Here is a 23,400-nt window from a genome sequence, read left to right as displayed (position 1 = left end):
AGAGCGCCGCTTTGATATCATAATGTGAGCCTTTAGCTGCGAAAACTTACAAAACTTAAAGGAAGAAAAGCCATCTAGTGCTGTTGATGTAGTGGAGAGGAGAAACGGGATCTAGGTTAGAGAACTGCCTCAAGCTATCCCCGAAAGACACACTAAGGAGCCTCAAGCGCTTAACCACCTGACCTGGACATTTGCAAAGAATGTGTTCCATAGTCTCTCTCTCTCTCTCTGCCGGATCTCCACAGCATCTGCAATGTTAATTGTACAGAAGTCGAAGCTTCTCCGCATGAGGTCTGATTACTAAGTGTTCGGTGTCCACCGCTATGAGCTTGGAAAATGAATGACGAGAGATCCCCAGCACTTCAAGCGTCCTGCTTCTATCGTACTGTGGCCAAAGTGTTTTTAGATAGCGAACGATAAGTAGAACTACTTGCGCTTTTTTAAGAAAGAAATTGTGCAGCAAGGGGGCATCGATGTCTGAAATAGAGCAACTGAAACCGGTTTTTTGGACCCTTTCCTTGGCAAGCTCATCAACAATTACATTTCCCTCTATGCTCCAATGCCCTGGAACTTAGATAAAAGAAATGTTTCCTGCTTATTCGAGACGCTTGATCTCCAGCTTGCAGGAGTTGACTAGAAGAGAGCTGCAACATGGCGACGACAGGTGGCTATCGGAAAAGATACTTATGTCTCCCTCCCAACAGCGATCCCTAAGCATTTTGCATACCTGCTGGATCGCGAAGACCTCCGGTTGAAAAACACTTCCGGTAAATTAAAAGAGACTGAAATATTAGCTGAACTCAACTAAAACTCAAAATCAATCTCTCGCTCAAACTCAGTCCAAACTATAACTCAAATTCAAACTTCAACTCAAACTCAAACTATTTCGAATTCTACTTCCAGCTCAAGTATAGCTTAAAATATAATTTAAACAAACATTTTTACTCAAACTTTCATTAAACTTTAAGTTAAAACTGAAGTTGAGGCCCGCACTCAAACTCAAAATGGAGCTCGAACTCAAACTAAAGTATAAACTCAAATTCAAACTCCAAATTAAATCCCACATTAAATTCTAATTCAAATAGTGCAAATTATATTTCTATTTCAAACTCAACCCAAGCCAAATTGACAGTCAAACTAAAATTAGAGGTAAAATTCCTACACAAATTCAAACTCAAACACCAACTCAGTTTTAAGCTCAAACTCAAATTCAATTTCTCCCTCAAACTCAATTCAAACTAAAATTCAAACTCAAAATGAAACTCAAACTCTAGTTCAAGTTTTACCTCAAGCTCAATTATATTATAGTTTAAATTAAAACTTTAACTACGAGGAGGGGTTCAATAAGTACCCGTGTTAGAAGTGAAGGCACCATTTTTTCCATAAATTTATTTTTATTCTTCAACATCGTCTCTTTTTAGAAAGATACACTCCTCCCAACGCCTCGATCATTTTTTAATCCTTCCAAAAAATGTGTTGAACTCTCCAAAATGCGCCTCTCTCTCGGCGATGACTTCCTCTTTTGAACTAAATTTTTTTTCATAAAACAAAACATACAGTTTGGCAGAGACAACTCCGGATGAAGGTGCTGGTGCGTTGTCGTGGTGAAACAACACCTTCTTTTTCGCCAAATGCGGCCGCGTCTCCTTCAATTTTTTTGTGGAAACGGTCCAATAACTCACTGTAGTGATCGTTTTCCCTTTTTCTAAAAAATCCATGAGGATGACGCCATTTGTATCCCAAAAAATCGTCCCATGACTTTTACCGTAGATGGACTGTCTTCACTTTCTTTGGAGCATATTCACCGGGAGAAATCTATTATTTTGATTGTTGCTTAGCTACTGGTGTATAATGATGAATCGAGGTTTCATGAACGGTGACAACTCGACGCAAAATTCCTAGCTCCAAACACTGCTTCGAGCCAACAGCTGCATCCGCTTGTTGTTGCTTGTGAGTACTCGTCCATCGAGCCGACAATTTTTTTATCGCAAACTTGCCATGCAAAATATTAATCACCGTTCTGGTCGACACTCCTATGGGCTCTGTTACTTCGCGCACTTTCATTCGTCGATCAACGAGAATCGTGAACTTTTTGAATGATTTCCTCGGTAACTACGTCTACTGGGCGTCCCGGTCGCTCTTCATGAAAAACGGGTGTCCGTCCACGTTTGAATTCGTCGAACCAATATCTAACTATGGTCATAGATGGCGAAGCGTTTCCATATACAGCATCCAACTTTGTTTTTATCTCCTCGCATTTTTCCTATCCAAAAACAAAAGTGAATTACCGAACGATACTGTTCTTTTTGCATCTTAGCGAAAATCACAAAACACGTCTTTCTCAAATAGCTGCCAAATCCAAACAAACCTATCAATCAGTCTGAAATTTGTTTTGCTGTCGTTTGATAGATGGTAGCATACACTGCTAATACCAACTTCCCTCAGAAATGCCATCTGTCATCAAACACGAGTACTTATTGAAGCGCCCTCGTAAAATTTGTATTCAAACTTTCATTAAACTCTAATCGGAAGCTAAATTATAAACTTCAATTCAAATTCAACCTCAAAGGCAGAGTCAGGCCCGCAATGAAAACAATTAAATTAAAACTTAAATTCATATTTAACATTTACATAGTTTACAGCTTTTAAAACGACGACAAACGCTTCCGAGGCGCAAACTCTACTTAGTACTTCCATTCAATCACTCCTACGCATATGTCCTTTTCCCACCCCAACTAACTTTAACAATATTACAGCCTTTCAATTTCACACCTGGTGCCACCAGTCGCATACACTTCGCCTTCCACAAAGTAACTGTCAAACGTCAACAAAAATATAAATACGTCAACTTGACAATCTGAAATTTTAGTAATATTTTTTTAAACGCCATATTTTAGTCGCACCATTTTTTCGTAGTTCATATTTTTCGACAACTTGAAAGTTCAGCCAGATTTTACGCCAACTACAACATGTTTATTATTTTCGCTATTGTGTTCGAGTTTTTGCCGCTTTTGTGTTGCTGTTGTCACTGCTATGTCGCATCATTTATCACTCAACCGCGCACACATTGTTCTGTGCCGGCAAAAAGCAAAGCAGAGCAAAGCAAAGCAAAAGTCAAGCGCACTTTTTCGTCAACTCCATCATCTCTATCATCATCGTCATCATTGTCGCCGTCGCCGTCGCCAGCGCCAACAGCATTAGCCTTTGTTGTGATGTATTGTTGTTATTGTAGTTTAAGCACTAAATTTTTACACAATAGACAATATGTAGAGTATAATTTATTTTCACTCGTTAAAACTGCTCTCATGACTGCTATTGTTGTAGTTTATTTTTACACAAACTGTCACCCTTGCCGGAGGTGTTTGTTGGTGTAATTCATGGTGGAAGTGGTGCTCAAATTGACTTCAGACAATTTGCACTAGTAAATTAAATTCGCATTTCACTTGCTTATAGCTTTTTGTTTGGGAATTTGCATTGGAGAGTTGTTTAAAAAACATTATAAATTTGTTTTGATCATAATCTTTTTTTTTTATTTTTTTATTTTCTTTTTTTCCACTTACCTAGAACGGGCGTGATAAACTGATCTCCTATGCTGGAGAATTCCTTTATATTGTTATTCATCATTTCTTTCGTTGCTTCCTATTCTTACTCAGAGAAAGGATGGCGTTGGTGGTTGGAATCAAATATTTGCAAAGATCTGCAAAAAATATGGAGAAAATTGTTTTTAATTAAAATTATCAGCTGATAAAGTAAAGGTGCAGTTGTTCGCTGCTTAAAATAAGATATACTATGAAATTAGTTTAGAAAATAAAACTCTACAATTTCTGATCTAAAATTGATTGGCGAAACAGGGCACGATTTTTTAGAATTGATTAGTGTTTCGGTTTTTCTTCAAATAATATATCTAAAAAATTGAAAGAATTACTCAAAATAAGCGCATTTTGCTTTAAAATCGGACGCTAAAGTTAGTTCGGTGAAAAAACGCATGGCAGTTCTACCAGAAAGTTCGGCTTACAGAAGGTTTTAAGACCGGGCCATTTTCCTGTAAGAACAAAGACGGCGAACTGGTGACTGACGTACAGAGCAATCTTAAATTATGGAGGGAACGCTTCTCGAACTTATTAAACAGTGACAGCTGCGCATGTCACCGAGAAAGTGAAGATCCCGATACCCCAATCGTTGACGACGGAATTGTCGTTCCGTTACCCGATCATGACGAGGTGAGAATAGCAATAACGCGGCTAAAGAACAACAAAGCCGCGGGCGCCGACGGACTGCCGGGTGAGCTATTCAAACATGGCGGCGAGGAGCTGGTAAGGTGCATGCATCAGCTTCTATGCAAAATATGGTCGGATGAAAGCATGCCTGCCGATTGGAATTTAAGTGTGCTCTGCCCAATCCATAAGAAAGGCGATCCTGCAATTTGTGCCAATTACCGCGGGATTAGTCTTCTAAATATCGCCGATAAGGTTCTAGCGAGCGTATTGTGTGAAAGGCTGAAGCTCACCGTCAACCAACTCATTGGACCTTATCAGTGTGGCTTCACACCTGGAAAGTCTACCATCGACCAAATATTCTCAATACGCCAAATCTTGGAAAAGACCCATGAAAGGAGAATCGACACACACCATCTTTTCGTCGACTTCAAAGCTGCATTCGACAGTACGGAAAGGAGTTACCTGTATGCCGCGATGTCTGAATTTGGTATCCCCGCAAAACTAATACGGCTATGTAAGATGACGTTGCTCAACACCAGCAGCACCGTCAGAATTGGGAAGGACCTCTCCGAGCCGTTTGATACCAAACGAGGTTTCAGACAGGGTGACTCGCTGTCGTGTGACTTCTTTAACCTGATGTTGGAGAGCATCGAACGAGCCGCAGAACTTAATCGCTCAGGCACAATTTTTTATAAGAGCGTACAATTGCTGGCGTATGCCGATGATATTGACATCATCGGCCTTAACAACCGCGCTGTTAGTTCTGCCTTCTCCAAACTGGATAAAGAGGCAAAGCGACTGGGTTTGGTGGTGAACGAGGACAAAACGAAGTACCTCCTGTCTTCAAACAAACAGTCGGCGCACTCGCGTATCGGCACCCACGTCACTGTAGACAGTTATAATTTCGAGGTTGTAAAAGACTTCGTCTATTTAGGAACCAGCATTAACACCGATAACAATGTCAGCCTTGAAATCCAACGTAGAATCTCTCTTGCCAACAAGTGCTACTTTGGACTAAGTAGGCAACTGATCAGTAAAGTCCTCTCTCGACGAACAAAACTAACACTCTACAAGACTCTCATCATGCCCGTCCTAACGTATGGCGCAGAAGCTTGGACGATGACAACATCCGATGAAGCGACGCTTGGAGTGTTCGAGAGAAAGATTCTGCGCAAGATTTTTGGACCTTTGCACGTTGGCAATGGCGAATATCGCAGACGATGGAACGATGAGCTGTATGAGCTTTACGACGACATAGACAAAGCGCAGCGAATAAAGATCAGCGGCTACGTTGGCTGGGTCATGTCGTCCGAATGGATACAAACGCTCCGGCTTTGAAAGTATTCGATGCGGTACCAGCTGGTGGTAGCAGAGGAAGAGGGCGGCCTCCTCTGCGTTGGAAAGATCAGGTGGAGAAGGACTTGGCTTCACTTGGTGTGTCCAACTGGCGCCGGTTAGCACGAGAAAGAAACGACTGGCGCGCTTTGTTAAACTCGGCCAAAATCGCGTAAGCGGTTATAGCGCCAATTAAGAAGAAGAAGAAGTTGGTGTTAGTTCGTCCATCAATTTCCATATACCCATGGAACATTTGGGGAAATGGTTTTTGTAAATATTGAAAACTTTACGAGAAATAGCGAATCTTCGGAGGCGCCTTGTAAAGACATTGTTTAGCAGTGTACGTCATAACTTGCAACAGAATTGTGCGAACAATAAAATAAAATGGATTTGTCAAACTAGCTGAGAATTTTTTTTTTTTCGATTTTTAAATTTTTCGCTGCAATTTGAGCCCAGTTAACTGTTTCTGGATAAAAAAAAACTATACTGATTTATTATTGTAAGATTACAAACGCTAAGCAAAATAAAAGCACGAAAAAAGGCAGAAAAACAAGTGGCACAATGGTTAGTTTTACAGTGTACTAGCTTTAACCCGCGGCTCCGCTCGCGTAGGAGTAGTTTTGAGGGATTTAGGATATGTATATAAAAGAATTACAAACAATAATTTCATAGAAAATAATTTTTTATTAATAACCATAATATGACAATACCCGGCATCCGTTGCTATGCCTCGTTGAATAAAATCAAAACAACCAATCAGAAAAATATCAAGCAAAATTATTTTTATTAATTTTCTATCTCAAACCGTTTTTGAACTTTGCATTTGGGTCATGGTTGAACAGCTTATGTGGATTATGAAGTCTAGAGTGCGCTATAAATAGTGGGAATTAGGAAAAACTAAGATTTTTTAGATTAAATTTAAGCAAAAATTCGATTATTAGTGACGAATGAGAGTGTTGGCGCAGCCTGGGGGCTGTGGGAAGGGAGTTCCATCATAAAGACATGCCTATAACCTTCATTGGGTGAAAATATTAATGTATTATATAAAAATTTTTACGCCATTTGGTGTTGTCGTTTCGTAGTGATGCACCTTTATAGTATAGATTGAAGTTGGTGGCCACCATAACCGAATGTGAAAAAGAAAGGTTTATTCTAATAGTGGTTGTCCCTCGTCAGACAGTGGCAAGCTTCCAGTTATATTTCTGCCACGAAATTTCCTCCGAAAACCCCACATGCTTTTTGAAGGCGCCATAAAACTGTGTATTGCTCTATTTGTGGAATAACATCAAGACGCACATCACAAATCGAAGGATATTGGGCCAAATACCCAATAAAGGATGCGATAGCCAATTATGATTCCTATTATATAATATCTCAATAATATTGTGCCATAATTTCAAGTGTTACGAACAAATCAATGGCACTCTGTTCTCATATGGGAAGCACCTTTCTGAAATTTTTTGGGTGATTTTTTTGTGAAACAGTCTAACGCTCTAACTACGCTACAAATTTAATATTTTAAAAAAGTATGCGAAAAAACATGGTTTAAACCTTAAAAAAATATTGAACCAGCTTGTTTTCGATTATTGTGATGCGCCTATGAGTCTTAGCTGTTACACAGCATTAGAAACTCGGAAACACTTATGTTGTCGATATTATTGATTGTGTCGATTTACAAAAAAGATTTTTCAAAAGCGACGCCTAAATGTCAGTAGTGAATAATAGATGATACCTTTTTTATGTAATTTGTCAAGTAGAAATATGTGTAATGTTAACATTAGACACTTACACCAAATTGAAGCCAACAGGCCAGTTTCAAAATCTTTAGTGATGAAGCTCATTTCGCCCTGGATGGATTTGTCAACAAACAAAATTACCGGATCTGGGGAGAAGAAAACCCTCTAAAATGTGCTGTTTAGAGTGGTTATTAGGCTGGTGAAATAATTCACCCATTTTTCTTCGAAAACGAAAACTGGAAGAGTTGTTACTGTCAATGGGCATCGCTATAGACGCTTAATTTCACGTAATGGTGACATAAAGTGGCCACCCAGATCATGTGATCCAACTGCACTAGACTACTTATGGTAGGGTTTTTCGAAAAGCCAAGGCTATGGGAATAAGCCAACAACGAATCCAGTGCTGAAACACAACATTAAGATCGAGATTAACTGAACTCAGTACGTTAATGTGTGAGCGAGTGCTTGAAAATTTTAATTCTCTTATAACAGCCTGTAGACGTACTCATAGTAGACATTTAAATAATGTAATTTTTCACATCTAATTATTGAGAGTCATATTTTGAATGAAAATAATGAAACCTGAAAGAATCTGAATTTTTATGTTGTTTTTGAAAACAGGGTGCGTCTTTTGATAAACCCTTTATGTTGAAGTGACTCTATGCATTTATCTAATATGTGTACGAAAAGACGGAAAAAGATATTTCCAGTAAATAATTACATATTATGCGAAGACGACACAAATTTATTTTAAAATAAGATAACATTTTTTATCCTAAATATTAAAAAAGGAATTATTTTGGGACTCTGGTTGACTTGTCTAGCGGAGCTCTCAATTACCTACTTAGACCGAAATAGCTCTTGTTGGCCATGGGCTTTCAAGGCTCACATTTTTTGTTTAACTTTTATTTAAATGGCGGGATGAAAATCCACATATCGCCAACCAAATCCACATAGCTTCTTTAGTAACGAGAGCAAATTTACTATTTATAGTTATCGAATAGTTTATATTTACTCCTTATTGGATTAAGTCTGACACAAGAAAAACTTGGTGCCTATAAGATTTTACCACTCCGCACTCTCATAGCTCCGAGTCGATGGCGAGAATCATGTGTAAGTAACTGCCATCGTAAGTGCGGCCAATATTCTGTTGATAAGTTTTATATCTTTAACATCACTGTGAAAAAAACAAAATGCATGCAAAAAGATTAAGTCGATTAATTGCAGATGACAGAAATCCTCCGTACCAGAGAAATGCTACTACGAAATATTCTCAAAGCTTCTTCAAAAGTGTATTCAACTTCGATTATAGTGCCATTATCTGCTGCTTCTTTTACAATTCGATCTGCTCTTTCATTAATCCAGAGTGGCCCACATGAGCATTTGAGAAGTCGAACTCTCAGAGCTTCACTTGAAACCGAGCGATCCAGTGATTGCTGGAGCAATTGTTTTTTAAGAGCTTGCAGGCTATTTAACTATCCGAGAAGATAACAACTTTGTCTGGCTGTGCGACATTCTATTTTAAAACCAAAACTTCCTCAAACTGTGTTCTCATGACAGACTCCGCAGCCACCCAAGTTGGCCAAGACCAAAGCATCAGAAGCAAAAACGTCAAAGCCACCACCTAAATATACATATACAATATATATTATATAATTGGCGCGTACACCCTTTTTGGGTGTTTGGCCTAGCTCCTCCTCCTATTTGTGGTGGGCGTCTTGATGTTGTTCCACAAATGGAGGGACTTACTGTTTCAAGCCGACTCCGCCAGATATTTTTATGAAGAGCTTTTTCATGGCAGAAATATCATACACTCGGAGGTTTGCCATTGCCTGTCGAGAGGCGGCCGCTATTAGAAAAATGTTGTTCTTAATTTTGGTGTTTTACCGAGATTTGAACCTACGTTCTCTCTGTGAATTCCGAATGGTAGTCACGGTGGCCGCCACCTAAATACTGATGTAATTTTTGTGCAAAGGTGGCTCTAATTTCTACTGTGTTCATCTTGCTCTTAATGTCCGGGAGGGTGGCTCACCAATCTTGGTATTGCGAAAACCGTCTGAATCTTTTTTTTAATACACAAGGGAACTGGGTTTCATGCCAGTATTATTGGCAATTGCGTCATACATTTTAACATTGAATTGTTTTAGCTTTACGATTTCTTTGGCAGTAAGCCTCACATTATTACTGTCATTAAGCGTAAGTCACACGAGGAAAGGTATACAGGCTAATAGGTCAAATGGTTCGGAGGGAGAATGTTATATGAGAGAAAACTAAATGTCGTCATCGAACCGGGTAGGATGCTGGAATAGGAAATAAATCAAATATATTTAATTACTTTGTTCTGGTTCTATGAAAATGTCAAATTTGGTATCCATAAAAAAAGTTTGAGTGCTTTAAAAAGCAACTGTCTAATATTTTCCATACTGCGTCGCCATCGGTTTTCTGCCTAATTTAATTGTCATTAAAATTATTACATTTATCACAAAATAAGCAAAACTTCAAATTGCATGTTTTAAATGAGATTCCTGCCATTGAGCTCATTCAAACTAGCTTAGAAAATTCATTCAGATGTCATGGCGATTTGTTAAGAGTTTTTATAGCTCACTTATTGATATTAAAAAAAATATTAAGAGGCTCTTTTATAGTATTATACACTCATTGATTTATAATCTCACATGTGCATATGTATATGTAAGCTGGTTTTGACGATAGGCTTTATAGTTTCGAAGCCCCAGGTCGAAAATCAAATGCTCAACTAAATTGCTAATATTTGTGAACAAAGTGAGATCATCATCAAATGCGAATGAGTCTTGCTAATTGTTTTGTTATTATTGGCTGGTACATAAGTAGCACTGCCTTAAGGTAAAGGTAAAGTGCAATCATTTACTGGCTTTAGCTCATATACTTGTACATATACAAACAAATATATGTAGATACGTAGGCATTCAATTTGGTAGTTATGCCTGTAGGAGCTTTTTGTAGTGTCTAATTAATTATTAGTATTTGCAGTGCAATAATGGCCACTTCGTTTGTGAAGTTTAGATGTGTGTATGTGCGCATTTATTTATATGCGTAATCAACGGCCATCAAGAGGAGCAAACAGTCGCTTAGTGCTAACAATAAGATATGTATAAGTATGTAAGTATAAGTACCAGGTGGTGCAAAATTAATCACCCTACGTCAATCATATTCGACACTTGTGACACTAGACACTAGGCAGCTGCAGCATACAAACGGACAAGCAATGGAGCGCGTAAAGGACAAAATAAATATTTTCGACACTCAAAATCATTTTTTTTTTATTCAGTAAAAGAGTTATTCAAAAACCGCATTGGATGATTAATTTTGCGCCACCTTCCGCCTGCGACGAACGATGGCACATCAACACTTTGATTAGCTGTAATAAGTTTTTTTTTTGGTTTTTAACGTTTAATATATTTTTATAAAGGTACAGTTAACAAAATCCATATAAATCCAAGTAAGAAATTTGATAAAAATATTAGAAAAATTCCACAAATTTTTAATCACAACCTCATAGGGTTTTAGAATTTTTAGAAACATTTTTGGTATACAGTTTAATAGCTTGCCCATTTTTTCAAAAGTGTTTGATAAAAAATATTCTTTGTCAGATTAGACAAAATTCTGATAGAAAAAAATATAATGCCAAGCCATCAATTTGGATTTAGACGACAGCATTCAACTGTGCAACAAGTCCACGGAGTTATAAACAAACTACTAAATAATATGGATAATAAAGGGTTCTGCATAGCTGTCTACCTAGATATTGCAAAAGCTTTTAACAGGGTGTGGCATAAACGACTACTGCATAAGCTAAGCGAAATATTACCACGGAATAACTTCACCATTCTCAAAAATTACCTGGAAAACCGAAATTTTTTATAAAGTTTAAAGGCGAATGCGCAAGCATGATGCAAATAACAGCAGGTGTACCTCAAGGTAGTGCCCTCTATTGTATCTGATATTTACACAGATATACCGATCCCAACAAAAAAAATTTCATGATAGCCATATTTGCGGATGTCACGGTTTTAATGGCATCAGATAAAATAAAAAAAAAACGACTGACATTCTTCAACAAATAATAAATGACACTGTATCATGGCTCAATAAATGAGGAATAGAAGTCAACAAAGATAAAACGGTACAAGTAACATATATCATACAAACAGAAAGCCTAAGAAACACAAACTAACTATGGTATAAAAAGCAATGAAATAAAAATCCTTCCTAGCGCAAAGTACGTTGGCATAACTATAGATGAAGAACTAAATTGGAAACGACTTATAAAGCGTTTTTCAGTAAGAGCGCTTCAACTTTTTTTTTGAATAAAACACAAACGGTTTGACTTTTTTAACTAATTTTTTTTTTTATTATCGAGTTTGAACATATACATTTAAGTATGAAATTCGATTTCTTTTGCATGACCACCGCGTGCACGTTTTACGAAGTCCAATCGTTGAACCCAATTTTCGACCACTCTTTTGCATAAATCGTCCGAAATTCCAGCAATTTCGCGTTCAATATTGGCTCTGAGCTCACAAATCGTCGCCGGCTTGCTACTGTAGACCAATGACTTCACATAACCCCAAAGAAAATAGTCTAGAGGTGTCAAATCACACGAGCGCGGCGGCCATTCGACCGGTCCATTTCTGGAAATAATGCGCTCATCGAACTTACTCTTCAACAAATCAATTGTAGCGTGTGCTGTGTGGCTTGTGGCCCCGTCCTGTTTAAACCACATGTCGTCTAAGTCCATAGCATTCAATTGCGGCCAAAAATAATCGTTTATCATGTCGAGGTATCGATTTCCATTCACAGTAACGTGGCGATCATTCTCGTCAACGAAAAAATATGGGCCAATTACGCCGCCGGCATGTAAACCGCACCAAACAGTGATTTTTTCGGGATGCAACGGTGCCTCATGAATCACGTGTGGATTGCTTTCTGCCTAGTAACGCATATTTTGCTTGTTGACAAAGCCATTGAGCCAAAAGTGAGCTTCATCACTGAAGATGATTTTTTGGAATTATTTGGATTTAAAGTAGCAGCAACAGAACGATTATTTTCATAAAAAATTTGCACGATTTGCAATCGTTGCTCAAGTGTGTAGCGTTCCATGATGAAATGTATACTAATGAAGTTTACAAATGACAAGCGAAAAATAAAAAATATTGCGTCGTTCGCCCTCCCTATCGGAAAAAAGTTGAAGCGCACCTATTGAAAAACGCTTTAGAAAACAAACGAAATGAAATCAAAAACAAGTTCAGACAACTATACTGGCTGTTGGCTAAAAATTCAAAACTAAGCCTTAACAACAAAGTAGTGATATATAAACCTATAATCTCACCCATTTGGAAATATGGCATAGAAATCTGGGACACAGTAAACTAAACCAATATCAAAATAATTCAAAGGACGCAATCTAAAATACTTCGAACAATAACAAAAGCAGGCTGGTATATACCAAACGACGTGATCCACAGCGACCTCAACATCGACACAATAGATGACACAATTAGAAAATACAGCATCAAGCATATACCTACAACGACTAACAAATCATCAAAATGAGCAAATGCGCAAACTACCACAATCGGAGAAAGCGGGAAAACGAAGATTAAAACGATTAATTCCAACAGAACTGACAATATAACAAAACAAGAAAAATAATTATAATAATAATTATAACACTTAGAGAATAATATAATGTAGCATAATCTGAAGAAAAATTGAATGTTTTTCTAGCATTGAGAACAAAGAATTCCAATACTACTTTAAAAATAATTAATTATTGTTTAAATTCCACAGATTGTAATTTAAAAAGGGAAACAAAAAGTTGTATAGCTTATTAAAATTTAGTGTAACAAAGTGCAAGTTTGATGCTTGATCTTGATCTTGCTCTGACGATGTTATGCACTTTCCCCATATAACGAATTTTATATAGAGAAAATGCTCGCGAGCGTATATACAGGGTGGGCCTAATAAGACCTAACATTAACAAATAAGACCTAACATTAGTTAAGCACAAACAACTTTTTTATTTTTTGACATATTTATTTTTCTCTTTTTGTAGGTTACAATTGAATTGTTGGAAATTTATTATGGAACCCTACAGTACAACACAATGCGTTAAAATTATCGAGTTTTTCTATACTTGTCAACGATCAATTGTTTTAACGCAGCGTAAATATCGGCAACATTTTAATTCCAGACCAGCTCCCACAGCCTCCCTGATTAGGAGTTTGGTCGGTCGTTTTGAGGAACTGGGTTCAGTGGCCGACCGTCCTGGACGAGGTGCCCATCGAAATATTCGCACTGAAGACAACGTGGAATCTGTGCGGCAGAGAGTTGCAGATGATCCATCTGTCTCAACTCGCCGTCGTTCCAGCCAATTGGGTATTTCCAAAACGACATTGCATAGAATTTTAAAGTTGGATCTTAAGATGTACCCATACAAAATTCAAATTTTGCAAGCACTGCTACCGCAAGACCACCAACAACGACTACAATACGCTATTCGTCTGATTTCCAAAAATTCAGATTTCCCTTGGTTACCTCGTTCGCCAGATTTGACTGCGCCCGACTTCTTTTTATGGGGATATATAAAAGACAAAGTGTATCTTAATAAACCAGAGACTATTAGACAGATGAAGCAAAATATTCGAAACGAAATACAGAGCCTTCAACCAGAAACATTATGTGGTGTAATGGAAAACACGTTAAAAAGAGCCAATCATTGTATCGAGAAAACTGGTGCACATTTGTCTGATGCAATATTTCATACATTATTTCCATAAAATATATTCAATGTATAAAAACAATTAACCGAAATAAAAGATTATTGCAAAAGTTATTTGTGTTTAACATTTGTAGGTCTTATTTGGCCCACCCTGTATATGTGTTTATAATAACATTATATACCAGCAAGTACCCAGCACACGATATTCTACGCTGCTCTGCTTTTAAAGCACAGTTTTTTGTTCTAACGACTTTTGATATACCATATTTTTAGTATCCATCTTTATAGAAATAAATAAATTTTTTGGATATCCCATTTGAGGAGAGGCGACACACAAAAATCTGCATTAAAGGAATGCTTTCCCTAAAATTTCTGACTTTCTTTTCTTCGGCGCAACTTCCGACCTAAATATTTATTTTAATATCTTGACTCCAATGCCACTTAGCGCGTTTATTTTCTACAAACCTTAATTTTTAACTCAAATCCCGAATGTAATCGAACCATGAAAACGGGTTATAGAAGGAACTCTACTCCTGTGCTATCTAAAAGTTAAATTTGAATATGAACCAAATTGGCTTGTAAATACGATTTTACAAGTAATTAACCTTACGCCTGTTATACATTTAGAATATGAGCCGTATCGGACCAAATAGCTAATCTATAGCCACTTAGCGGTTCTATTTTTTGTGGAACTATTTATTTTTACATAAATGATAAATGATATGTGTTCTAGATATGAGCTAAATTGGTAGGTAGGTATGCGAATGGTTGAAGTACCAATCTGGCACTGCCCTAGTAGCACTAAAGCGCCGTTCTGATACCATTTTGAGACCTCCAACGAGCAGATATCTACAGCCAACCAGATGTGTTGATGTGATGGAGAAGATTAATGGGATTTAGGTTGGACTACTGCACCAGGCTGTAGAGGAAAGGAGTGATCCAGTGATCTTATTACTATTATTAATATTAGGCTACTGCCCACTGCGACCAAAAGAGGTTTATTGTGCAACGCCTGCTGAGGTACCTTATATTTTAAGGCTTTTTAAACATTTTAGTGCATTCTGGGGTTTATTGTTCCATAATTTATATGGATGTACGACAATGGTGATGTACGGCTCTAGCGCAGTTTTCGATGGGTCAATAGAGAGCCCTTAGTCGGTGCACCTTTTGTTTATAATACTAAGGGCTTGTTGCATGCGGTTAGAAGTGGTCTCCTTATGCCAGCCTGCTATGTATACTAAAAGGTTATCAGCGTAAAAGTTCATCTCCTTCTTGAATGGTCCCCATAGCTTTTTACCTGGGAGTACCCAGGACTTCTTGCGTCTTACGTCTATCGCACTGGGACCAAAGGGTTTTCGGTTCACGAAGAAATGGAGCTCCATCTGCCCTGCACTTTTCTGAGTTGTGCAATTCCCCTTTAACAACAGTCAAGGGAAGCTGATGTCTGGGTAGGAGACCTCTGAGACCAAGTCAGTCGACTTCTTCCTGGTAAACTTATCAGCAATTTCATTTCCTTCTATTTTCCCATGCCCTGTAAGCCTGATCAGAGAGATGTTACCTGCACACTCAAGATATTTGATTTCTCCCTTACGGCAGTTGACCAGTTAGGATTTGCACAATGGCATACCTGCAACAATGAACCGCTTTTTCATACCAGAAGCACCCTCGGGCCAAGAAACAATCGATATTAGAAATAACTTTGCTCTTTCCAGTGGGTGTCAGTACCCGCTCAAACCGAATGGTAATCACGCTCAAACCCAGTCTCTACTGTAGCCGGCAGCAATTTACATAAAATCGTGTCTAAGTAGCTTATCGCAATTCGCACACACATAATTGCGAATGATGCAAGTTTATTCATATATAAATGCAATATAGTTGCTACGTACATACGTAAGTGTGTATGTATGTATATACACCCCTACGTAATAAATTTAATTTCCTATGCAAACTAACCTCTTTAACCGAGCAATGCGAGTATATCAATTATTTATGGATTATTCATATCAAATATTAATAATATTAGCAAAATCCACAAATATTTAAGTACCTGTCAAGCATTTTATTCGTGTTTAAGAGCTAATAAATGTTCAATTACAGCTGCATACATGCATGTGGGTGGTCAGGTGGAAAAGCGACTACACTAGCTTACCTTCTAAAATGAAATACTCACAGATTTATTATTTTGCTTATGTACCTATATAGAAGTAAGGTTTATCAGGATTTCCAGCTTGCAAGCGGCACTGCCTATCAGTATAAAGGTGACTTGCCGCACTGAGCAGACGCTTACTAGCCGCACTCGAGGGACGAGTAGATATTTGAAAACACTTTTTTCAACCGAAAAGGGAACTTTGTTACGTGTATGATGCAAGTGTTACAAAAACTCAAATTTTATAAAATATTTCAACAAAAAAAATTTAAGGGGTTATTCTGGTCTAGAAATTTGAAAAAATCGATTTTTTTTGCATATATTCAAAATTTAGACCTTCAAAAATATGCCATTCAACGGATTTTTCAAAATTCGAATTACTTTCAGAGTTACAGCTGATTTTGTGACGTGGCGTCTAAGCCGGCGGAGTGGAGCGAATCGCACAATGAACGGCAGATGTTACCGGACGGCTTGAGGACTCGTTCTTTCCAGAAAATCTTTTATATCCCACACAACCTTTATTTATTCTATATATATAGATTTAATTTATTTGTAATTGAATTGTTTCGCATTTGGTTGTCATAGGCTGTAAGAAATACTGCATTTGTCGATTATTAAATAAATAAAAGAAATAAATGGAAAGTAAATGCAAAATTGTGATATTATAAGCCACAACACATATACATACACACATATCGGAGTTGAATATCTCCAAAACATCGATTTATCGCACTTTAACTGATATTTTGGTTTTACGAAAGATCTGTGCACGTTTCATCCCGCACAAGTTAACTGAGGATCAAAAATTGCTTGAAAGACCTCATTTAAGAGGCGAGTAAAGTCGAGAACTTTCTTTACAACATTGTAACTGGTGATGGAACGTAGAATTTCTAACATGAACTTGAAAGTGAAAGTGCCGGGTGGAAGGCCCCAGACAAGCCACCACCCAGAAAATCGCGTTTGGAGAAGTCAAAAATCAAGTCGATGCTCGTTTTTTTTTACGATTCCAAAGGAATTGTCCACAAGAAGTTCATGCCAATGGGCCAAACCGTCAATGCAATTTTCTATCTTGGCATTTTGAAGCGTTTCTTGCATCGCATTCGTCGAATTCGCCCTGAATGCCGCGAAGGAGGAAGCTGGCGCTTCTTGCATGATAATACACAATCTCATCGATCCACTCTTTTGACTGATTTTTTTACTAGAAATCGCATTTTAACCATCAATCACTCACCGTATTCACCTGATATGGCTCCCTGTGACTTCTACCTACTCGGAAAACTGCATTTGGCCAGGAAAAGAAAACGTTTTGCGTCCGTAGTGGTCATCCAAAAGGCTTGTACCGACATCCTCAAGTGCATTCCGGTCAATGACCTGAAACACTCTTTCGAAAAGCTTGAAAGCTCCAGTTGTTTCTATTTTAGATCAGTCTTATTTTTATTGGACTTCACCTTGTATTTGGAACGACGCTTAGTATACTTATCGTCGCATAATACAACATTAATCATCCGGTTTTGTTTTTGAAAGACTGTTACTAAAAACAAAAGAAAGATGTTTTAAATGATGGAAGTTTGTTTCTATACAGCAGCTGTCTTGTTCACCAGTGTCAAATACAGGGTGGGCCATATAGAGTTTGCTTTTTGGACCACCTATTTTTTTGAGAATGGTAACACAAATGACATGTCAAATGTGTTCATAATTTACTTAAAGGTTATATACGCCTGCACAAAATTGGGAAATATTGAAAACCTATTTCCAAAGTGGTGAGTCTTCTTCTTCTTTTCTGATTTTCACATCGGTGGCTACGTCAATATGCAAAATTGTCGGATTTGGGGCTCAGAAAATCCACACGTTACTGTGGAGAAGCAAATGCATCCACAACGAGTCACTGTTTGGTGCAGTTTTTGGTCTGGCAGCATCATCAGGCCATTTTTTTTTTCGAAAATGAGCGTGGAGCCGCGGTTACAGTAAATGGCGAGCGTTACCGTGACATGCTCAACGAGTTTTTGTTTTCAAAAATAGAAGAGGATGACATGGACGACATTTGGTTTCAACAGGACGGTGTAACTTGTCACACTGCCAAAGTTACACTCGAACTTTTGGCTACCGTTTTTGAAAACCGAATAATCAGCCGAAATTCCGATATCAATTGGCCGCCTCGGTGCTGTGATTTAAGCCCGTTGGACTATTTTTTGTGGGGAGCCGTTAAGGACAAATGCTATGCGAAACATTCAGAGACGATTGATGCTTTAAAACACGAAGTCGAAGTTGCCATTCATGAAATTGGAGCCCAAACAATCGAAACTGTGCTTAAAAATTGGGTTGATCGAATGGCCTACTGTAAAGCCAGTCGTGGCAGTCATTTGAACGATATTATTTTTCATTCATAAATGACAATGTTCAATCTTCAAAATAAAAAAAAAAGTTTGGAAAAATATTGATTAGTTTTTTTATAGCCGATTCAAAAAGGAAATTTTACATGGCCCACCCTATATGACTGATATACGACGCCATTTGCAGATACAATGAATCTCCCGATAGGGTGATTAATTTTGCGCCACCTTGCAAGTTATAGAGATATGGATTGTGATCTCAGGCAAAATTGCAATATTGCGAGTCATAAGTTTTAAAAATTATTGCTCACTAAAATTCAGCGCCATTTGTAATTGCGATATCATACCCCTTGCCGATGCCCACTTTTATGTGCCTTATCCTAGAATCAATTGCTAAGGCAATATTATATATTATTTTCCTAGCAAAAATTATTATATTATCTAACTAACTTTACTTGTCTTCACTTAACTGGAGAATCAAGATTTAACGCTATATATTTAATGTAAAGGGTGGTTAAGTTTCAAGGGCCGGTGTTGATTTTGAATAAAATACAATTCTTTAAGAAATTATTGTCATTTCTCTTTACTATGATAATACTGGTATGGTTCAATTAAGTGCGGATCAAAATATCGGCCAGTCGCCACGGTCTCGGCGGCACACCTGCATCCGATGGTCCAAATTTTCGGTGACACTGAGGCATAATTGAGGTTCTATGCCGTTAATGTGCCGAATTATGTCATCCTTTAGCTCTTGAATTGTTGCTGGCTTATCGACGTACACCTTTTCTTTCAAATAACCCCTGAGGCCTAAAAAAATGTATTTTATTCAAAATCAACACTGGCCTTGAAACTTACCAACCTTTAGCTAAGGAACTATTTGCATTTGGTGGTCTTTGGAGGTGTGCCGCCGAGGCTGCGGCAGCTATTTGGCCAATATTTTGTTCCATACGTAATTAAGCCTTACCAATATTATCATAATAAAGAGAAATTACAATAATTTCCAAAAAAAATTGTTTATTCAAAATCAATACCGGCCCTTGAAACTTAACCACCATTTATAACAAAACTCCCAACAACCTTTCATTGCTAGAATTGCCCTGCAATAATTTATGTGTTGAGTAATATTCCAAAGTGTCAAAAAAAATTGCTACCCGTTGAGATTATTTAAAAAAAAGTTATTAATTGCTATATTAATAAAATTACACTGCTGACGCCATTCTAAGGCAAGTGAAATTGGAGAACTGTACGAATATCACAGGCTAAGCCAACATAACTCGATTAATATTAGTCAGAACTATCGAACAAAATAGAAATTCTAACAACGATTCCGCCAAGCGTAATTTTACCACCAAATGACAAATGTGTGTCTGTGTGCTAGGGTGATAAAATCAATACCGATCAAATAGCCTTAAAAGACAAATGTTATATTCGTTAGATGTCTCCATAATCAATATTCAATTTCGCACAGCCAACGTGATAAAGCCTTGGCTATATTTAATAGGTCATATCTGTAGGCATAAGTACATATATACAAGATGGCCACCCAATTTTGTTTTTAAATAAATTTTTTACTAAATAAAAAAATATTTTATGTGATGGAAGTCTTTATTTTGCTCTTTACGCGTGTCTTGTCGAGGCTTGCCGGTTTGTATGCTGCAGCTGTCTGGTGTCCCAAAAACAAAATCTATAGCACATCTTCATTTCGACAAATTTTGAGTACTTAATTATTTATTTTTTAATTATCATTTGAATACGTTTTTAAATATTTATAAAAATTCAACAGATTCTCATAAAAATTTCAAATATTTTAACCAGAATTAAAAAAAAATTTGGGTACGCTATTTTATAGCCCATTCACTTTTAGTATAATAAAGTGTAAGTTTGAATTGGTTCAGAATTTTCCTTGATTTTTGTTTTTCCTCTCTTGCCAACGTAGCACTTGTTGAACTAAGTATGCAATGGAGTAGAAAAGTCCTCGCTCGACGAACAAAACCAACTCTTCATAAGGCTTTCATCATGCCTGTCTTATCGTATGACATAGAAGCTTTGACGATAACAGCATCCGATGAGGCGTCCCTTGAAATGTTTGAGAGAAAGATTAGGGAATAAGTTCCGCTGGCTAGGTCACGTCATTCTGACTCTGAAAGTAATCAATGCGTGAGCTAGCAGAGGACTCGGAAGGCCTACTCCTCGCTGGAAAGATCAGCTGAAGAAGGACTTCACTTGGTGTTTCAACTGCCGGCGCTTTGCACGAGAATGAAAAAACTGGCGTGCTTTATTAAACTTTGTTTAACTGTGAGTTTGAGCTAATAAAATATAATCAATTCACATTTGTGCTGCTAAGAGAAGTCTTCTTCGAATTTTCTACTTAAGTAATGAATTTACTGGCACTTGACTGGAATCCGCAAGGGAACAAAGGTCGCGATCGGCCAAGGAATACTTGGAGAAGGTCGATGTTGGGCGAGCTAACAGATGTCGACTATCATGTACGGTGGAAGAGACTTTTCGAGGCCCTATGCTAGTGAACAATAAACCTTGGAATAAGCCGAAAAGCTTGAGCTCTTGATGAGACGAAGCTTAAGCTCACCTTTATTTGCCTACAAATCAGATATCTTTAAAACGTTTACTCAATTTCCTAAACAATTTTGTATATCTTTAAGAGTAGTTTTATATTTAATAATTGGTTACAGTGGAAACTAGTTACGATTTGTCGTATTCTGTACTAGTTCCCAAATAACAAAAAAAAGAGTCACACAAAAGTCATGCAAACTTCTCAGGCTGATTACGTGGAAGGGAGAACGAATACGCAGTAATGATTCCAGTTTCTAGATACACTGGAAAATCTCTGGCTCTTAACAAGCGGCTCTTTCTGCAATGATTTTTCTAAGGATGATCTTTGGGATCAGAAAGAGGGTTTCCAGAAAAAAATCGCACCTTCTGGATCGGCCCCAAGCAAAGCATGGTGGAAGTATAGAAAATGCGGTGCTTATTATGGTTTCTACAAGTATTATATGTAATCGATAATGGCGTTGAGTATAAGTCGACTTGGTCCTTTATTAAATTTTGAAATTGGGTGATATTTCGATAATCTTCGGTATAATCAAAGACAAAGGTGAATGGCGTATTAGTTGGAATCATGAACTGGACCAACTTATAAGAGGAGAAACTGTTGTTTGTTTCATCACAGTTCAAAGACATAGCTGGCTAGGGCATAACATATGAATGGACCCCACGAGAGCTCGACGAAAATTAATTGATCATTAATGATGTTTCACCGCTCAGAGATCAGCAGAACTGTTGTAACAGCTATCCAATTGATTAACAGGTCTGCAATGAGCATAAGGCCAAAAATTACCGCTGCAGCTTTGTCTGGGGCAGTTTGAATGGGATGCGAGCTATTTTAATTGGAATCCCTGCCGGGAACACATCAGCATAAAAGTGTACATACATATTTTTATATTGCATTTATGTGTGTGAAAATATTTACAAACAATGCAACCAAATAAATCATTTGCAAAATATCACATGCATCTCCACAATTTAATTGAATTTCGTCCAACAAGCAATGCAGTTTTTGTTATCCCATTTCACTTACCCACCCTATGTGTATTCATTGAAAAGTAATGAGCGAAAACGAGATTAAAGTCCAAACCAAATCCATGTACATTTATATACATATATACATATATGTAAGTATGTATTTGTTTATGCATCAGTTAAATGCTGCAAAACCAATGCTTATGCTAATTTTTGCTCTATGGAATATGAAGAGACACAGTGGAGCGATTTGCAGAACAAGTGTTTGAATATGCTGATGGCAATAGAAACCAATGCAACAGAGACTATTTACCACTTGTTGACAAGTAAATATTTCAAGATCGGTTTATGCTTTTTTTCTCTATACTTTCGGCTGGCAATGGTGAAATTCGTAAGTCATTTTTGCCTTTGAAAAGCTTCTCTAAAACTCAACTTTAGGTAGAAAAGTTTCTAAGATATGGCCTGAAAGATCAAAGTGCTCATTGGAAAAGCTTGTGAGAAAGCAGCACAGGTAAACACGGCGCTATCTCGAATAATGGCTAACATAGACCGGCCAAGCCAGAACAGAAGGCTACTACTGGTAGAAGTTACCCAATCCATTGTAATGTATGCTGCACCTGTATGGGGGGAAGCGTTAAAATACGAAACATACGGCAAGACTACAAAATCTCTGTTTCGATTGAGCGCTATTAGAGTCGCAAGCGCTTTTCGCACTTTATCCCATGAAGCTATCGGGGTAATTTCTGGCATAATGCCCCCAGATATAATGGCTCTAGAAAGTAAGAGAATATATTAACAAAGCCGAAGCCTTGGTAGGTCGTTAATAGAGAGAAGCGCAAAGAAATCAGATACAAAAGTCTATCTAAATGGCAAAGACACTGGGATATAACAACCAAAGGGAGATGGGCACACCGACTCATTAGTGATGTGCAGGCATGGGTCGATAGAAAACACGGTAATGTCGACTTTTATAGGACGCAGTTCCTGACTGGACATGGTTGTTTTAGACAATACCTCCATAAGTATGGCCATGATGAGCAGTTATATGCTCATTTTGTGACAAGGCTAATGAAAATGCGGAGCATATTTTCTTTCACTGCCAAAGATATAATAAAGAACGAGAGTTGTTGGAGAACCAAATAGCAGAACCAATAACACCGGACAATGTTGTTCCACACATGCTAAAATCTAAAGAAGTATGGGATTGTATCAAAAAATTGTCAGCGTTCGTACTCAAAGATTTAAGACAAATGGAGAGAAGGCGAAAAAGCGAAAGCATAGCACTAAATAGCTGAAAGTCCCTAGTAGTAGATGTAGTAACTTTTCCTGTAGTAGTAGA

The 23,400-nt window shown here is 37.6% G+C and overlaps 1 protein-coding gene across 1 annotated transcript in view; it reads right to left on the bottom strand.

Moving 5' to 3' along the window:
- Window positions 1–23,400, bottom strand: part of LOC128868346 (fatty acyl-CoA reductase wat) — a 95,716-nt gene that overhangs the window by 23,643 nt on the left and 48,673 nt on the right. The window contains exon 2 of the mRNA XM_054110342.1: window positions 3,561–3,697. Coding sequence (XP_053966317.1) covers window positions 3,561–3,624 — 64 coding nt within the window. The 5' untranslated portion in view covers window positions 3,625–3,697. The remainder of the gene's footprint in view (window positions 1–3,560; window positions 3,698–23,400) is intronic.

The sequence above is a fragment of the Anastrepha ludens genome, chromosome 2 (assembly GCF_028408465.1).
Source record: "Anastrepha ludens isolate Willacy chromosome 2, idAnaLude1.1, whole genome shotgun sequence".
NCBI lineage: Eukaryota > Metazoa > Arthropoda > Insecta > Diptera > Tephritidae > Anastrepha > Anastrepha ludens.
This window is presented reverse-complemented; position numbering and strand designations above follow the sequence as displayed.